Source organism: Rhinopithecus bieti, unplaced genomic scaffold, assembly GCF_001698545.2.
Source record: "Rhinopithecus bieti isolate Rb0 unplaced genomic scaffold, ASM169854v2 scaffold_56979, whole genome shotgun sequence".
Taxonomy (NCBI): Eukaryota; Metazoa; Chordata; class Mammalia; order Primates; family Cercopithecidae; genus Rhinopithecus; species Rhinopithecus bieti.
This window is the reverse complement of record NW_016822352.1, coordinates 440604-454159: the sequence shown is the minus strand read 5'-3', so window position 1 is coordinate 454159 and position 13556 is coordinate 440604. Positions and strand designations below refer to the sequence as shown.

Genomic DNA, 13556 nt, shown 5'->3' with positions numbered 1-13556 from the left:
TATTGATAATAGTACCATGGGGGAGGGCAACTTCTCCGAGAGTGCTCCATAAGTATGTATTGAAGATTGAGTAAATATATTTAAAATTCTTAGAACAGTATGTGGCACATAGAAAGCGTTCCATAATGCCACATTATTGTTAGCGACAGAAATAATCTCGGCTGGGCGCGGTGGCTCATGCCTGTAATTCCAGCACTTTGGGGGGCCAAGGCGGGAGGCTCTCTCGAGGCCAGGAGTTCAAGACCAGACTGGGCAACATGGCAAGACGCCGACTGTACCAAAAAAAAAAAAAAGTTACCCGGGTTCGTGGCATGTGCTTGTAATCCCAGCTACTGGGGAGGAGGTGGGAGAATCGCTCAAGCCCGAGAGGTTGGTCGGGGCAGCAGTGAACCGAGATCACAACACTGCACTCCAGCTTGGGCTACGGAGCGAGACCCTGTCTCAGAAAGAAAGAGAAATACCACCCCCCAGGGACGGAGAAGGATGGTTCTCCCCGCTTCTCAGGTTTCCACTCCTTGCCCGGAAGAAACGTAGTCCTCCCAGGTTAGCATGCCGCTCTAGCCCAGCCTCATGTCTCTACTGCTTCCCAGCCAGCCAACGCCTCTTCTGATTGGCTCAGACGTGCCTGGTGCGTGATGGCGTCACGAGACGCCGGCGTTACTATAAGAGCGTAGCCTTGTCGCTTGCGCGCCTCTTTCACAGTGGCCGGGTCTTGCGCCTAGGTGAGTTGTGGTGATGTGGTTTTTCGCTACGGTTTGGGTTGGATGGTCGCGCAGGCTTTGCGAATTTCCATGAGTAAGCTAAAGGCGTTAGGGATTGGAGTAGGGTGGTTGAACGGGAGTGCAGTACGGTAGTGGGGGCGGATACTGGCGATGAGAGCTTTGGAGGTTATTCTCGCGAGATCCAATTCGGGCGCCGCAAGGTTTTGACGTAGTTGTGGGACTCCGCAGGCGCCGCCTGGAGCTCTTAGGCTCACGGTTCCCTCCCGCGCAGGCGCAGACGGGTAAGCGGAGCCAACATGCCGGTGGCCCGGAGCTGGGTTTGTCGCAAAACTTACGTGACCCCGCGGAGGCCCTTTGAGAAATCTCGTCTCGACCAAGAGCTGAAGCTGATCGGTGAGTGGCCAAGGCTTCCGGGAAGTGGTTCGGCTTCCGGGAGGCGGGTAGCACGTGGATGAAGGCGCCCACGTGCTTGATCTAGTCGGCCCCCTAAATTTGGTATTCTTCGGGGTTTAGGAAGGTTTTGTGTGTCCAAAGCTGCGAGCCTAGTTTTTGTACCAGTACGTGGGACGACACTTGTCCACTCCCTTCTCCCCACCAGGCGAGTATGGGCTCCGGAACAAACGTGAGGTCTGGAGGGTCAAATTTACCCTGGCCAAGATCCGCAAGGCCGCCCGGGAACTGCTGACGCTTGATGAGAAGGACCCACGACGTCTGTTCGAAGGTACGTATGGGAGTCCACAGCAGAGCGATGGGGCGCAGGGCTTGTGAGGGTCATTCTGCGTTCTGCCGACTCGGTTCCAGTGATGAGTTGTGTCGTTGGACAAATGGAGCCAGCCTTTTAACTTACGGTTTTAATGGCACTTGTGGAGTAGGAAAAGTGGAACTGGATCAAAGTCTTTGCCTTGTTTTTTAAGCGTGTGGTTTTTTGCCCAGTTACTGGACCTTCAGTTTAGTAATGACCAGAGCTAAAGATAGGCTGGCACATTTGGGCATCTGTCTGTATCTTTATATGATGTCTCAAAACAGTTCTGCTTATGTGGCCTGTTTGCTAGTGGTGAGAGTAGACTGTGAAGTGGAATTTCTGGAATAAGTGATGGTGATAACAGGGTTTGCACATTTGCTTGCTTTATTTTTTTTAGTTATATTTTTTCTTGTTTTATTTATTTTTTTGAGACAGAGTCTTGCTTTGTCGCCCAGGCTGGAGTGCAGTGGCGCAATTTCGGCTTACTGCAACCCCCGCCTCCTGGGTTCAAACAATTCTCCTATCTCAGTCTCCCAAGTAGCTGGTACTACAGACAGGCACACACCACCACGCCCGGCTAATTTTACTTTTGATACGGAGTCTCGCTCAGTTGCCCAGGCTGGAGTGCAGTTAGTGCAATCTCCACTCACTGCAAACTCCACCTCCTGGGTTCAAGCGATTTTCCAGTCTCAGCCTCCCAAGTAGCTGGGATCACAGGCTAATGCGCCACCATGCCCGGCTAATTTTGTATTATTAGTAAAGACGGGGTTTCACCATGTTGCCCAGGCTGGTGCTTGCTTTATTAAGCTGGCTAAGGACATGTAGATGGCATTGAGCAAAGGCCTGAACAGGAGAGAATCTGTAAAATGTCTCAGGGAACAGCATTTCAGGTGATGACTTTAGAAGGGCATGCAGATCATACAGACTTAGGCTTACTTTACTAATTGTGGTGGAACAGACATTAACATGAAAATTGATCATCTTAACCATTTTGTTTTAAAATCTACTCTGAGATGCGGTGTTATTGGAGTGCTTTCTACAGCAGATTGGCATGGCCAGGATTGTCATTAGTATATGCTGAGGTGCTGCCTTTGCCTGAGTTTGGGTGGCCATGCTTTGTGGTGAAAAGCAGTCTCTGCACCTGAGCCCTGACTGTGAGGCATGAGAGTGGCCATCCAGATTAGGCATTGAGAAAGTCCTGGAGCATGCTTAGCCGCAGATTATCGCAGTTTGACCCCGGCTTGCAGATGTTAGAAGCTTTTTTTTTTTTTCTTTAAAATAGGCACAGGATCTTGCAATGTTGCCCAGGATAGTTTCCAACTCCTGGCCTCAAGTGATCCTTCCACCTCAGTCTTAAATAGTCCTGGGGTTACAGGTGTAAGCCACCGCACCTGACCTTTTCATTCTTTTTGTCAATTTGTAGACCCCATTGACAATCTCATGAAAGTGCTGGAGATCCCTCCCCCGTGGATACTGATACTGGGTGGGAGTTTATCCCAGAGTCCTGTGGGGAGTGGGCTACAGCTGGCTCAGGTTTTAGGGAGGACTTTCTGAATGTAGAGCCTAATTGCAGTGAAACTTAGTCATGTGAGAAAGCGGTGCAGGTGTCTGAGGGATGTTTGTGGTTTTCCAAGGCAGAAGTGAAAATTCCCAAGGGGTAGACAGCTGTTCAGGTAAGTACACTTTCTAGTAAATGAAACCCTCTAGCTAGCCAGGGACAGGAAGGAGGAGCTTGGATGTTTGCTCTTTGGTGTAATCCTGCCTTGATTCAGATCCAGCCTTTCCCACTAACGTGTGACTGGCGAGATTCTGAGTCTCGTCTGTTAAAAGACTGAACAGCCGCTAACATTTGGCTGGCAGTTAACCAACAGATAGAGGCCAGGCGCGGTGGCTCATGCCTGTAATCCCAGCACTTTGGGAGACCGTGGTGGTCCGATCACTTGAGGTCAGGAGTTGGAGACTAGCCTGGCCAACATGGTGAAATTCCATCTCTACTGAAAATACAAAAATTAGCCGGGCCTGGTGGTGGTCCTGTAATCCCAGCTACTCGGGAGGCTGAGGCAGGAGAATTGATCGAACCTGGGAGATGGAATCCATGGCACTGCACTCCAGCTTGGGTGACAGGGAGACTCCATTTCAAAACAAACAAACAAACAAAAAACAGGAACTCCGCCCTCAGCACAACTGTGAATAAATGTAGGAATCATGTCCATTTTTCCGATCAGAAATGAAGGCATTGTAATACCTGCCTCGTATGACAAGGACCTGTTTCCCACTGAGGTCCTCCCTGGTTTGCATTTTTAAAAAGCATTTTAAATTTTCTTGGTGCATTGGCCCAGCGGAGCCCATGTAACAGTTCTCAGTAGCAGGACATGCTTTTGTTGAAGGTGTAAGGTTTATTGTGCTGTTGGAAACTATTGTCTTCATGCTTAAAGGTTTTGCCTGTGGTTGACTCTCCTGTTCTTTTTCAGGAGATAGATGGGTTAATAAATGTGGGTTGGGCGCGGTGGCTCATGCCTGTAATCCCAGCACTTTGGGAGGAGGCAAAGGCAGGCAGATCACCTGAGGTCGGGAGTTCAAGACCAGCCTGAACAACGTGGAGAAACCCCCTAGTCTCTACTAAAAAAATGCAAAATTAGCCGGGCATGGTGGTGCGTGCCTGTAATCCTAGGCTGAGTCAGGAGAATCCCAAAAAGCAGAGTTTGCAGTGAGCCGGCATCACCATTGTACTCCAGCCTGGGCAACAAGAGGGAAACTCCATCTGAAAAATGACAATAAATGTGAAACACTTTCTTTTAAATCATGGCTTTATTTTGCCTAATGGTGATGATCTCACTTTGTCTCCCAGACTGGAGCACAGTGGCATGGTCGTGGCTCGCTGCAGCCTGGACCGCCTGTGCTTAAGTGATCCTCAGCTCTAGTAGCTGGGACTGCAATCCACCATGTACCTCCATGCCTGCCTGGCTAATTTAGTTTTCCTTTTTTTTTTTTTTTTTTTTTTTTTTTGGTACAAATGGGGTCTCACTATGTTGCCCAGGCTGGTTTCAAACTTCTGGACTCAATTGATGCTTCTGCCTCAGCCTCCCAAAATACTAGGTTTATAGGGCAGGCATAAGGTACTGTGCCTGGCTGACGTTTCCATTTTCTTTTTTTTTTTTTTTTTTTTTTTTTTTTTTGAGGCGGAGTCTCGCTCTGTCGCCCGGACTGGAGTGCAGTGGCCAGATCTCAGCTCACTGCAAGCTCCGCCTCCCGGGTTTACACCATTCTCCTGCCTCAGCCTCCCGAGTAGCTGGGACTACAGGCGCCCGCCACCTCGCCTGGCTAGGTTTGTATTTTTTAGTAGAGACGGGGTTTCACCGTGTTAGCCAGGATGGTCTCGATCTCCTGACCTCATGATCCGCCCATCTCGGCCTCCCAAAGTGCTGGGATTACGGGCTTGAGCCACCGCGCCCGGCCGACGTTTCCATTTTCTAATGTAAACACAAAAAGGCATGAAGTGTCCAAAGAGGTAAATGATCCCAAACTCATTTTCATTGCCTTTTGGACATGTTTTTGTATTTTGATATTCAGGTGTTTAAAAATCCTCTGATGTTGAGCATTAAAAAAGAGAACAAAAATTGAAGCCATAGCATGACATAGGATGCTGGAAAGGTACACAGCTGGTGTTCCCATTTTGATTCTATCTCCCTACCTGTAACTGCTCCCTGTTGGGAAGACTTTGGGTCCTCACAAAGTCAGCTAGCTTTCTTTCAAACTTTGCTTGGAGGGTAACAGTGCCAGGAATATCAGAAGTGCCTGATGAATGTGGGTCTATTTTTTAAAGCTTGTTTGAATTGTTTGCTATAACTAGTAAGAGGCACTTTTTATTATAAAAGTGCACATAATAAGGAAAAAAGTTCGAGGTGTTTACCCCAGTGTCAAGGGGCAGTTGATTTGCTGAACGTGTGAGGGATTATAGCAGTGAGTGGGGTCCTGCAGGAAGGCATTTGCCTCCAGGGAGGTGGGCAAGGGGAGTCCAGAGTATTAGCTAGAAGCCATGGCTTTGGACAGGGTAAGGAGCAAGTCGTCCTGAGCCTGGGGTGTAGTAGCTGACATCTGTTGGGTATTTTATGCAGTGTGTTGTTAGGTTATATACATACTGTATATATTTTTAGTGGAAAATGTCATACAGAATAGTAAAATGAATGACATGTACTTAGCTGGAAAAATTCTAGTGTTAGAAATTTCTTTTCTCTCGCTAAAAGGTGTAGGCGCTGATATTTATGGCATAGGGAATGTGATTTAATCTCACATCTGGTTAATCAGAAGAGCTTTCTGGACTCAGGATATGAACTCTTAACCACTGTGCTTTGTTAACGGTGATAGTAGCTTAATAGCAGCTGCACTTGGTCTTTTGCAGACTGAGTTCTTGTAAGGAGATGATTTCCTTTACTGTTGCTAAGAATGTGGAGCAAGGGATGTTACACTCTCAGATGAGGAGGCAGGTATATTTTGCCCTTCTGTCACCTGCAGGTTACTATGGCCTGACACCCATGGGGTGGTTTTGTGTGTGTGTGAGACAGGATCTCACTCTGTTTCCCAGGCTGGAGTGCAGTGGCCCCATCTCAGGTCACTGCAACCTCCGCCTCCAGGGTTCAAGCAATTTTCTTTCCTCAGCCTCCTGAATAGTTGAGATTACAGGCAGTGTGCCAACAGCCTAGCTAATTTTTTGTATTTTTAGTGGAGACAGGGTTTCGGCATGTTGGCCAGGTTGGTCTCAAACTCCCGACCTCAGGTGATCCATCTCAGACTCCCAAAGTGCTGGGATTACAGGCATGAGCCACCACGCCCAGCCCATAGGGTGCTTTTGACAGTGATATGGGTCACAGTGACTGGTGCTAATACTACCTGTGCCTCACCACCGTGACATGGAGCTACCAAGAGGTGGAGCCAGGATTTGAACCCAAGACGCCTGAGGTCAGAAGGCTGAATCAGTGCTTCCTCCCACTCTTCCCAGGCAACGCCCTGCTGCGTCGGCTGGTCCGCATTGGGGTGCTGGATGAGGGCAAGATGAAGCTGGATTACATCCTGGGCCTGAAGATCGAGGATTTCTTAGAGAGGCGCCTACAGACCCAGGTCTTCAAGCTGGGCTTGGCCAAGTCCATCCACCATGCTCGCGTGCTGATCCGCCAGCGCCACATCAGGTACCACCTCTGATGGGCACCCGAACCTTCCTCCACCTGCCCCTCTGGTGGCTGCCCTCACTAAGCCTCTGCTGTCCCTGTCTCCTGTGCAGCCCTCGGAAGTGATGGGTGTGGGCTCACCCAGAGGGTGCAGATTCACCCTTGCACACAGCTCACCAGGGAGCTGGGGCAGCCTCATGCCCCAATAGTCCAGCGCAAGGGTCACTGCGGCTCTAGCCGTACACCTTGTGAAGGCCTCTGCCAGGCATGTGGGCAGCTGGACAGGTAACAGCTCTTGGTGTCCCCAGTGGAGGGAGAGAACCAGCCTCTTCTCGCTTGGGTGGTGGGTTCAGCTGTCTCCTGGCTGGTTTATGAAGTTGAATCTCTGCCCCAGCCCTTCACTAACCCTGTGAGCCGTAGGCAGAGCCTTGTGTGTCAGTGTAGCCTCGGGTTGCTGTGTTACTGTGGGCATTGCAGCCGCATGTGGTAACGCAGCTCAGAGTCAGGCATGGGGTTCAGGATGTTTCAGACTCGGAACTTGGGCTCTTATTTGGCCAGCTCATTTGCTTTGTGGTCTTAGGTGGGATACTTTTGAATTTCTCCTAGAAAATGTGGTTGAGAAACTCACCTGAAGCATTTTTGGGGATTAAGGTGATACCCTGAAACCCTGGACTCACATGAGGCCCATAGGATCAGGAGCGCCCTTCTCACAGTGCCTCGGTGTCTGTGGCCATGGCAGCCTCACGGGGTGGGTGAAGAGGAGAGAGTGGTGCCTGAGCTGGGGCTAGCGTCCGTGTCTCCTCCAGTCCACTTCACTTTGTGGCCTCTTCCAGGGTCCGCAAGCAGGTGGTGAACATCCCGTCCTTCATCGTCCGCCTGGACTCCCAGAAGCACATCGACTTCTCCCTGCGCTCTCCGTATGGGGGTGGCCGCCCGGGCCGCGTGAAGAGGAAGAACGCCAAGAAGGGCCAGGGTGGGGCCGGGGCTGGAGACGACGAGGAGGAGGATTAAGCCCACCTTTCCCTCCTGGGCTGCTGGATTGTCTAGTTTTCCTGCCAAATAAACAGGATCAGCGCTTTACAGTTGGTGTGTGTGGGTGTCTCCTTGATTCTCCCCTGCTCTGAGCATGCAGCCTTCCCTGGGAGGCTCTGGAGCATGCCTGCCAGATAGTGGTCCCTGGCCTCTCAGTACTACTCTCCTACAGTAGTGAACACATCTTTACCAGAAACTTCTGTCACCAGGGGAGAGATGAATGGTATTTTGGGAAAAACAGTCAAAACCAGAAGGAAATTCCAAGTAAGCTGGCGTTTGCATATAGGGGCGGGAGGGAGCCAGTCGTTGCTAGGCAGGGGAAGCAGCAAGTGGAGGTTAGGGCCTGCCCTGCCTGTGGCCCTGGGACCCTGACCCCGCCAGGCAAGAGACAGGTGGGGCAGAGCTGGCCTGAGACTGGTTGCTGGGGAAGGTGAACTGTTAGTGACTTTTTGTTGGGGAGCACTTCACAGAATTTGCCAGTTTCAAAGCTTGTTTGTGATGTTGATGTTGGGCAAGTTCCCAGTTTGTCTTCACATGTAGGGGAAGTGGGTTCGTGTAGGGGAAGGGGCGTTGAGGGAACTCTCCTCCTATCCGCATTTGGTGCTTCTGTGGACTCGTGGTCAAGAGGTTGGCAGGCTTCCCTTTTTTCGGCCGTGTTGATCATCTGTGTTGGGAAGGGGCTTGGTTTCTGAGGAAGTGAGAAACTTGAACTTGTGCAACCCCCTCAGGCTGCAGGCTGTAGTGGATTGGGTCCTTGTCTGGAGGCCTTCAGGGTTTGAGGTCAGTGCAGGGATGGCTCTGGAACACAGCTGAGCTGCTGTAAGCCACACAGAGAAGTCCACTGCTGCTCACTCGAGCTAGGTGGTGGCCCTTCCCTCAGGGTTGCTACTTGGGAAGTGATGGTGGTCTTGTTGGACGTCCATGGGGCCAGCTGCTGCCAGTCTGGGCTCACTGTGGCCTTCCTTGGAGCGTGGGGTCTGGGTCTTGTGTGCGCTAGTGGATGGCCAGGGCAGCCTAGTCATTGGGCTCCTCTGGGAGCTCCCCTGGGAGGAAGAGAGAGCAGTTGTCTGGTCTGAGGTGGTGGCTCACCTGGGTGTAGCTCACCCAGAGCTCCAGATGCAGCAACCTGGAGGGAGAGAGGAGTGGGAGGTGAGGTATGCGGTTCTGCTGGGGAGAAGCCTACAGGCTTGGGAAAGAAACGGGTCTTCATCTCCAGGGCTCTACCTACAGAGGCAGCGAGTAGGGCAACAGAGGGAGGAGACTCCATCTCGAAAATTTGTAGAGACGGGTGTCACTTTGTTTCCCTGGCTGATCTCAAACTCTTGGCCTCAAGCAATCCACCCACCTCCCAGAGTGCTAGGATGACAGGTGTGAGCCACAGTGCCTGGCCTGCGTGGGTCTGTTTAATCTCCGGGCCTCTTGCTCCCCTTGTCTTGGTGATCTCCTTGGACCACTGCCCCCATCTCATTTTCTCCCTCCACCCTCATCACCAGGGATGACCCTGAGCCCAGGGTCTGAGCAGAGAACGGGACGGGGGCTGGGCAGGGGCCCCTCACCTGCAACCAGCATATTGGGTGGGGGTGACGGGGCCAACCTCGGGCAGGAGGCATTGTCCACCGCAGCATCCGAGCTGGCCCCCATGGGGCTGGCTCACAGGGCCCAGGAGGAAGTCAGGGATGGGGAGGGTTGGAAGCCCCTTGTCCTGGTCAATGCAGAGCTGTCAAAACCGGCCTGAGTGACACAGTCAGGCCATCTCCAGAGAGTACCAGTGATCCGGGCTGTGCTGAGGGAGGGCTGAGGGCTGCCTGGACGCCCCTGAGATAAGGCGACTGGTATTTAGGGGATGCGCACTCTCTGGGGCCACAGGGAGAGTTCTCACCGGTCTCAACTCCATGCCTTCTGTCTTGTGCTTCTGGCCCATGAAGGTCGGGGTCACCGACCCCCCCGTGTCCGCCTAAGGCTTCCCTGGACACACAGCAGGGAGATGGGCAATGAGGCTGGAGGTTGGGACCCTGCCTGTCATGGTCCCCAGCAGTGCAGATGATTAGACCACTGAGCCACAGAGCATGGAGGGCAGATGGGCGCGCTGGGTATAAGGAGCCCTGGGCTCTGTGTTACAGGCCATGTGTTCTCATCAGTGGCCTTGCAGGAGGGGAGCAGCCGCTCCCCCAGGGCCTTGCTCGGCTCCCCCTGAAGGATGGGGCTGAGGGGACAGTAGGCTCTGGGGGCCTTTTAGACCACATTTGACTCCCCCAAAGCTCTGCCTGCCTCCACCTCACCCAACTCAAATCCAGGGGTGACCCTTGTTCTAGCACATGAGGCCAGAGAGGGCAGGGCCTTAGGACACAGCCCAGTCACTGTTCTAATTCTAGAGGCAGGTCCCTTCCGTGTCCTGAGCTCTGTAATGCATCTTTCATCAGCCTCGCGAACAGGCGGTTTATCGAGTGGTTACCACATCCAGGCAGGCTGCCAGGAGGAGAGGAGTTGTGGGTGAAGCTGATAGGATTCCTGCTGGACTCAAGGAGCTTGGGTTACTGAAGACACATTACCCATGTTTAGCCAGGAGGTAATTCAGCTCCGTTTTTTTTTTTTTTTTTTTTTTTTTTTTTTTTTTTTTTGAGACGGAGTCTCGGCGTTCCATCGGCCCAAGGCCTGGGTGCCGTGTGCGATCTCGCTCACTGCAAGCTTGGCCTCCCGGGTTCACCACCATTCTCCTGCCTCAGCTCCCCGAGTAGCTGGGACTACAGGCACGCCCCCCAACCACGCCCAGCTAATTTTTTGTAATTTTTACTAAAGAGACGGGGTTTCAGCCGTGTTAGCCGCCAGGATGGTCTCGATCTCCTGACCTTGTGATTCGCCTGCCTCGGCCTCCCAAAGTGCTGGGGTTACAGGCGTGAGCCACCGCGCCCGGCCAACTTTCCTGTTAGAGTAGCACTCTCTCTGTTTTCTTTTCTTTTCTTTTTTTTCAAGACACGGTCTTGTTCTGTTTCCCATGCTGGAGTGCAGTGGCATGATCTTAGCTCACTGGAACCTCCACCTCCTGGGTTCAGGTGATTGTCCTGCCTCAGCCTCCCAAGTAGCTGGATTACAGGTGTGTGCCACCACACCTGGCTAATTTTTGTATTTTTAGTAGAGACGGAGTTTCACCATGTTGGCCAGGCTGTTCTCAAACTCCTGACTTCAATTAATCCTCTTGCCTTGGCCTCCTAACAGTGTTAGGATTATAGGCGTGAGCCACCATGCTTGGCCTCTTTTTTCTTTTTCTTTTTGAGATAGAGTCTTGCTCTGTCACCCAGGCTGGAGTGCAGTGGTGCCATCTCAGCTCACTGCAGCCTCCACCTCCCAGGTTCCAGCAGTTCTCCTGCCTCAGCCTCCCTGGTAGCTGGGATTACAGATGCGTGCCACCATGTCTGGCTAATTTTTGTATTTTTTAGTAGAGATGGAGTTTCACCATGTTGGCCAGGCTGGTCTTGAACTCTTGACTTCAGATGATCCGCGCGCCTCAGCCTCCGAAAGCGTTGGGATTACGAGCGTGAGCCACCACACCTGGCCTCTTTTTTCTTTGCTTAAAAGATAAGGTCTGCTGCCCAGGCTGGAGTGCAGTGGCACTATCCTAGCTCACCGCAGCCTTGACATCCTGACTCAAGTGATCCTCCCGCCTCAGGCTCCCGAGTGGCTGGGACTACAGACATGCACCACCACAGCCACTACTTATTTTTGTAGCAATGTCTATCAGCTGATAAGTAGAGAAACAAAGTGTGGTATATCCTTACAACAAAATCTTATTCAACCATACAAAGGAATGACATACTCACACATGCTACACAGGTGAACCTTGATAATATATTAGATGAAAGCAGTCAGGAAAAAAAGGTCACATGTGATGTTATTTCATTTATAAGAAATATCCAGGCTGGGTGTGGTGGCTCACGCCTGTAATCCTGCACTTTGGGAGGCCGAGGCAGGTGGATTGCCTGAGCTTAGGAGTTCGAGAGCAGCCTGGGCAACATGGTGAAATACCACCTCTACCAAATACAAAAAATTCACCAGGCATGGTGGCATGTGCCTGTGGCCCCAGCTACTTGGGAGGCTCAGATGGCGGGATCACTTGAGCCTGGGAGGCAGAGGTTACAGTGAGCAGAGATCACGCCACTGCACTCCAACCTGGGTGACAGAGCGAGACCCTGTCTCAAAAAAAAAAAAAGTATTCAAAGAAAGCCAATCAATAGAGGCAGAAAGTAGGTTAATTGTTGCATGGGATTAGGTGGGAGTGATTGCTGAATGTAAACTGGGTTTCCTTCTCAGTATGATAAAAATGTTTTGGAATGAGATAGAGGTGATGCTTACAACATATTGTGAATTTACTAAATGCCACCAAATAGTGTTGTATCTCAATAAAAATATATTTGTTGGGTCGGGTGCGGTGGCTCATGCCTATAATCCCAGTGCTTTGGGAGGTAGGCGGATCACGAGGTCAGGAGTTCGAGACCAGCCTGGCCAGCATGGTGAAACCCTGTCTCTACTAAAAATACAAAAATTAGCCAGGTGTGGTGGCGTGTGCCTGTAATCCCAGCTACTCGGGAGGCTGAGGCAGGAGAATCACTTGAACCTGGGAGGTGGAGACTGCGGTGAGCTGAGATCGCACCATTGCATTCCTGCCTAGGCAACAAGAGTGAAACTGTCTCAAAAAAAAAGAAAAGAAAAGAAAAGAAAAAAACCACACACACACTAGTAGATAAAATCAAATATTCTGTACCCTATAAATATGTACAATTATTATTTGTCAATTAGAAACTCTTAAGCTGGGCACCGTGGCTCATGCCTGTAATCCCAACACTTTGGGAGGTGGAGATGCGAGGCTCTTAAACCCAGGAGTTCGAGGCCAGTTTGGGCAACATAGTGAGACCCCATCTCTACAAACAATTTTAAAATATATTTTTTAAAAAACTCTAATACAGTAGTCCCCCTTTATCTGTCATTTTCTTTCTATGTTTTCAGTAACCTGGTGGCCAACCATGGTCCAAAAATATTAAATAGAAAAGTTCAGGAATCGTAAGTTTTTTAACAAATCAAAACTAAAAATATTTCTAAAAAACCAAGAGTAGGCAGGAGAGGGGAAACAACAAAAAACAGAGGAGACAAACAAAAAGGCAAGCCTGAGCACAGTCAGGCGCTGCAGAACCATGTTTCCATCCGCTACACATTGCGCATGTGATGGTGTAGCCTATGTATGTAGTAGGTTATACCACGTAGGTTTGTGTAAGTACACTCTATGATATTCACACAATAGTGAATTTTTTTTTTTTTTATTTTGAGATGGAGTCTCACTCTGTCTCCCAGGCTGGAGTGAAATGGCACAATTTTGGCTCACTGCAACCTCCGCCTCCCAGGTTCTCCTGCCTCAGCTTCCCAAGTAGTAGCTGGGATTACAGGCACGCACCACGATGCCCAGCTAATTTTTGTATTTTTAGTAGAGACAGGGTTTCACCATGTTGAGCAGGCTGGTCTCGAACTCCCGACCTCTAGTGATCCATCCATCTTGGCCTCCCAAAGTTCTGGGATTACAGGAGTGAGCCATCATGCCCAGCCAAAATATTTTAATGATGGATTCTCAGAACATATCCTTGTCATTAACTGACACATGATTGTAATGCCATCAGTGACTACATTAAATATAAGTGATCTAAAAGAGATTACAAGATTGGATTTTTTTTTTGAGATGGAGTTTCGCTCTCGTTGCCCATGCTGGAGTGCAGTGGTGTGATCTTGGCTCACCACAACCTCTGCCTCCCGGGTTCAAGCAATTCTCTGCCTCAGCATCCCGAGTAGCTGGGATTACAGGTGCCTGCCACCACACGTGGCTAATTTTTTTTTTTTTTTTTTTTTTTTTGTGATAAG

The 13556-nt window shown here is 50.5% G+C and overlaps 1 protein-coding gene across 2 annotated transcripts; it reads left to right on the top strand.

The window, feature by feature from the left end:
- Positions 1-580: 580 nt before the first annotated feature.
- Positions 581-7708, top strand: RPS9 (ribosomal protein S9). Of its 2 annotated transcripts, none has more exons than XM_017860896.1 (5): positions 581-722; positions 994-1115; positions 1321-1443; positions 6461-6647; positions 7460-7708. In XM_017860896.1, exons 2-5 carry the CDS (start codon positions 1019-1021, stop codon positions 7635-7637), a joined length of 585 nt encoding a protein of 194 aa, XP_017716385.1. In that variant the 5' UTR covers positions 581-722; positions 994-1018; the 3' UTR covers positions 7638-7708. The 2 variants fall into 2 exon arrangements, with proteins under 2 accessions (XP_017716385.1, XP_017716386.1); XM_017860897.1 differs by having other exon boundaries at positions 633-722; positions 951-1115.
- The last annotated feature ends 5848 nt before the right edge of the window (positions 7709-13556 follow it).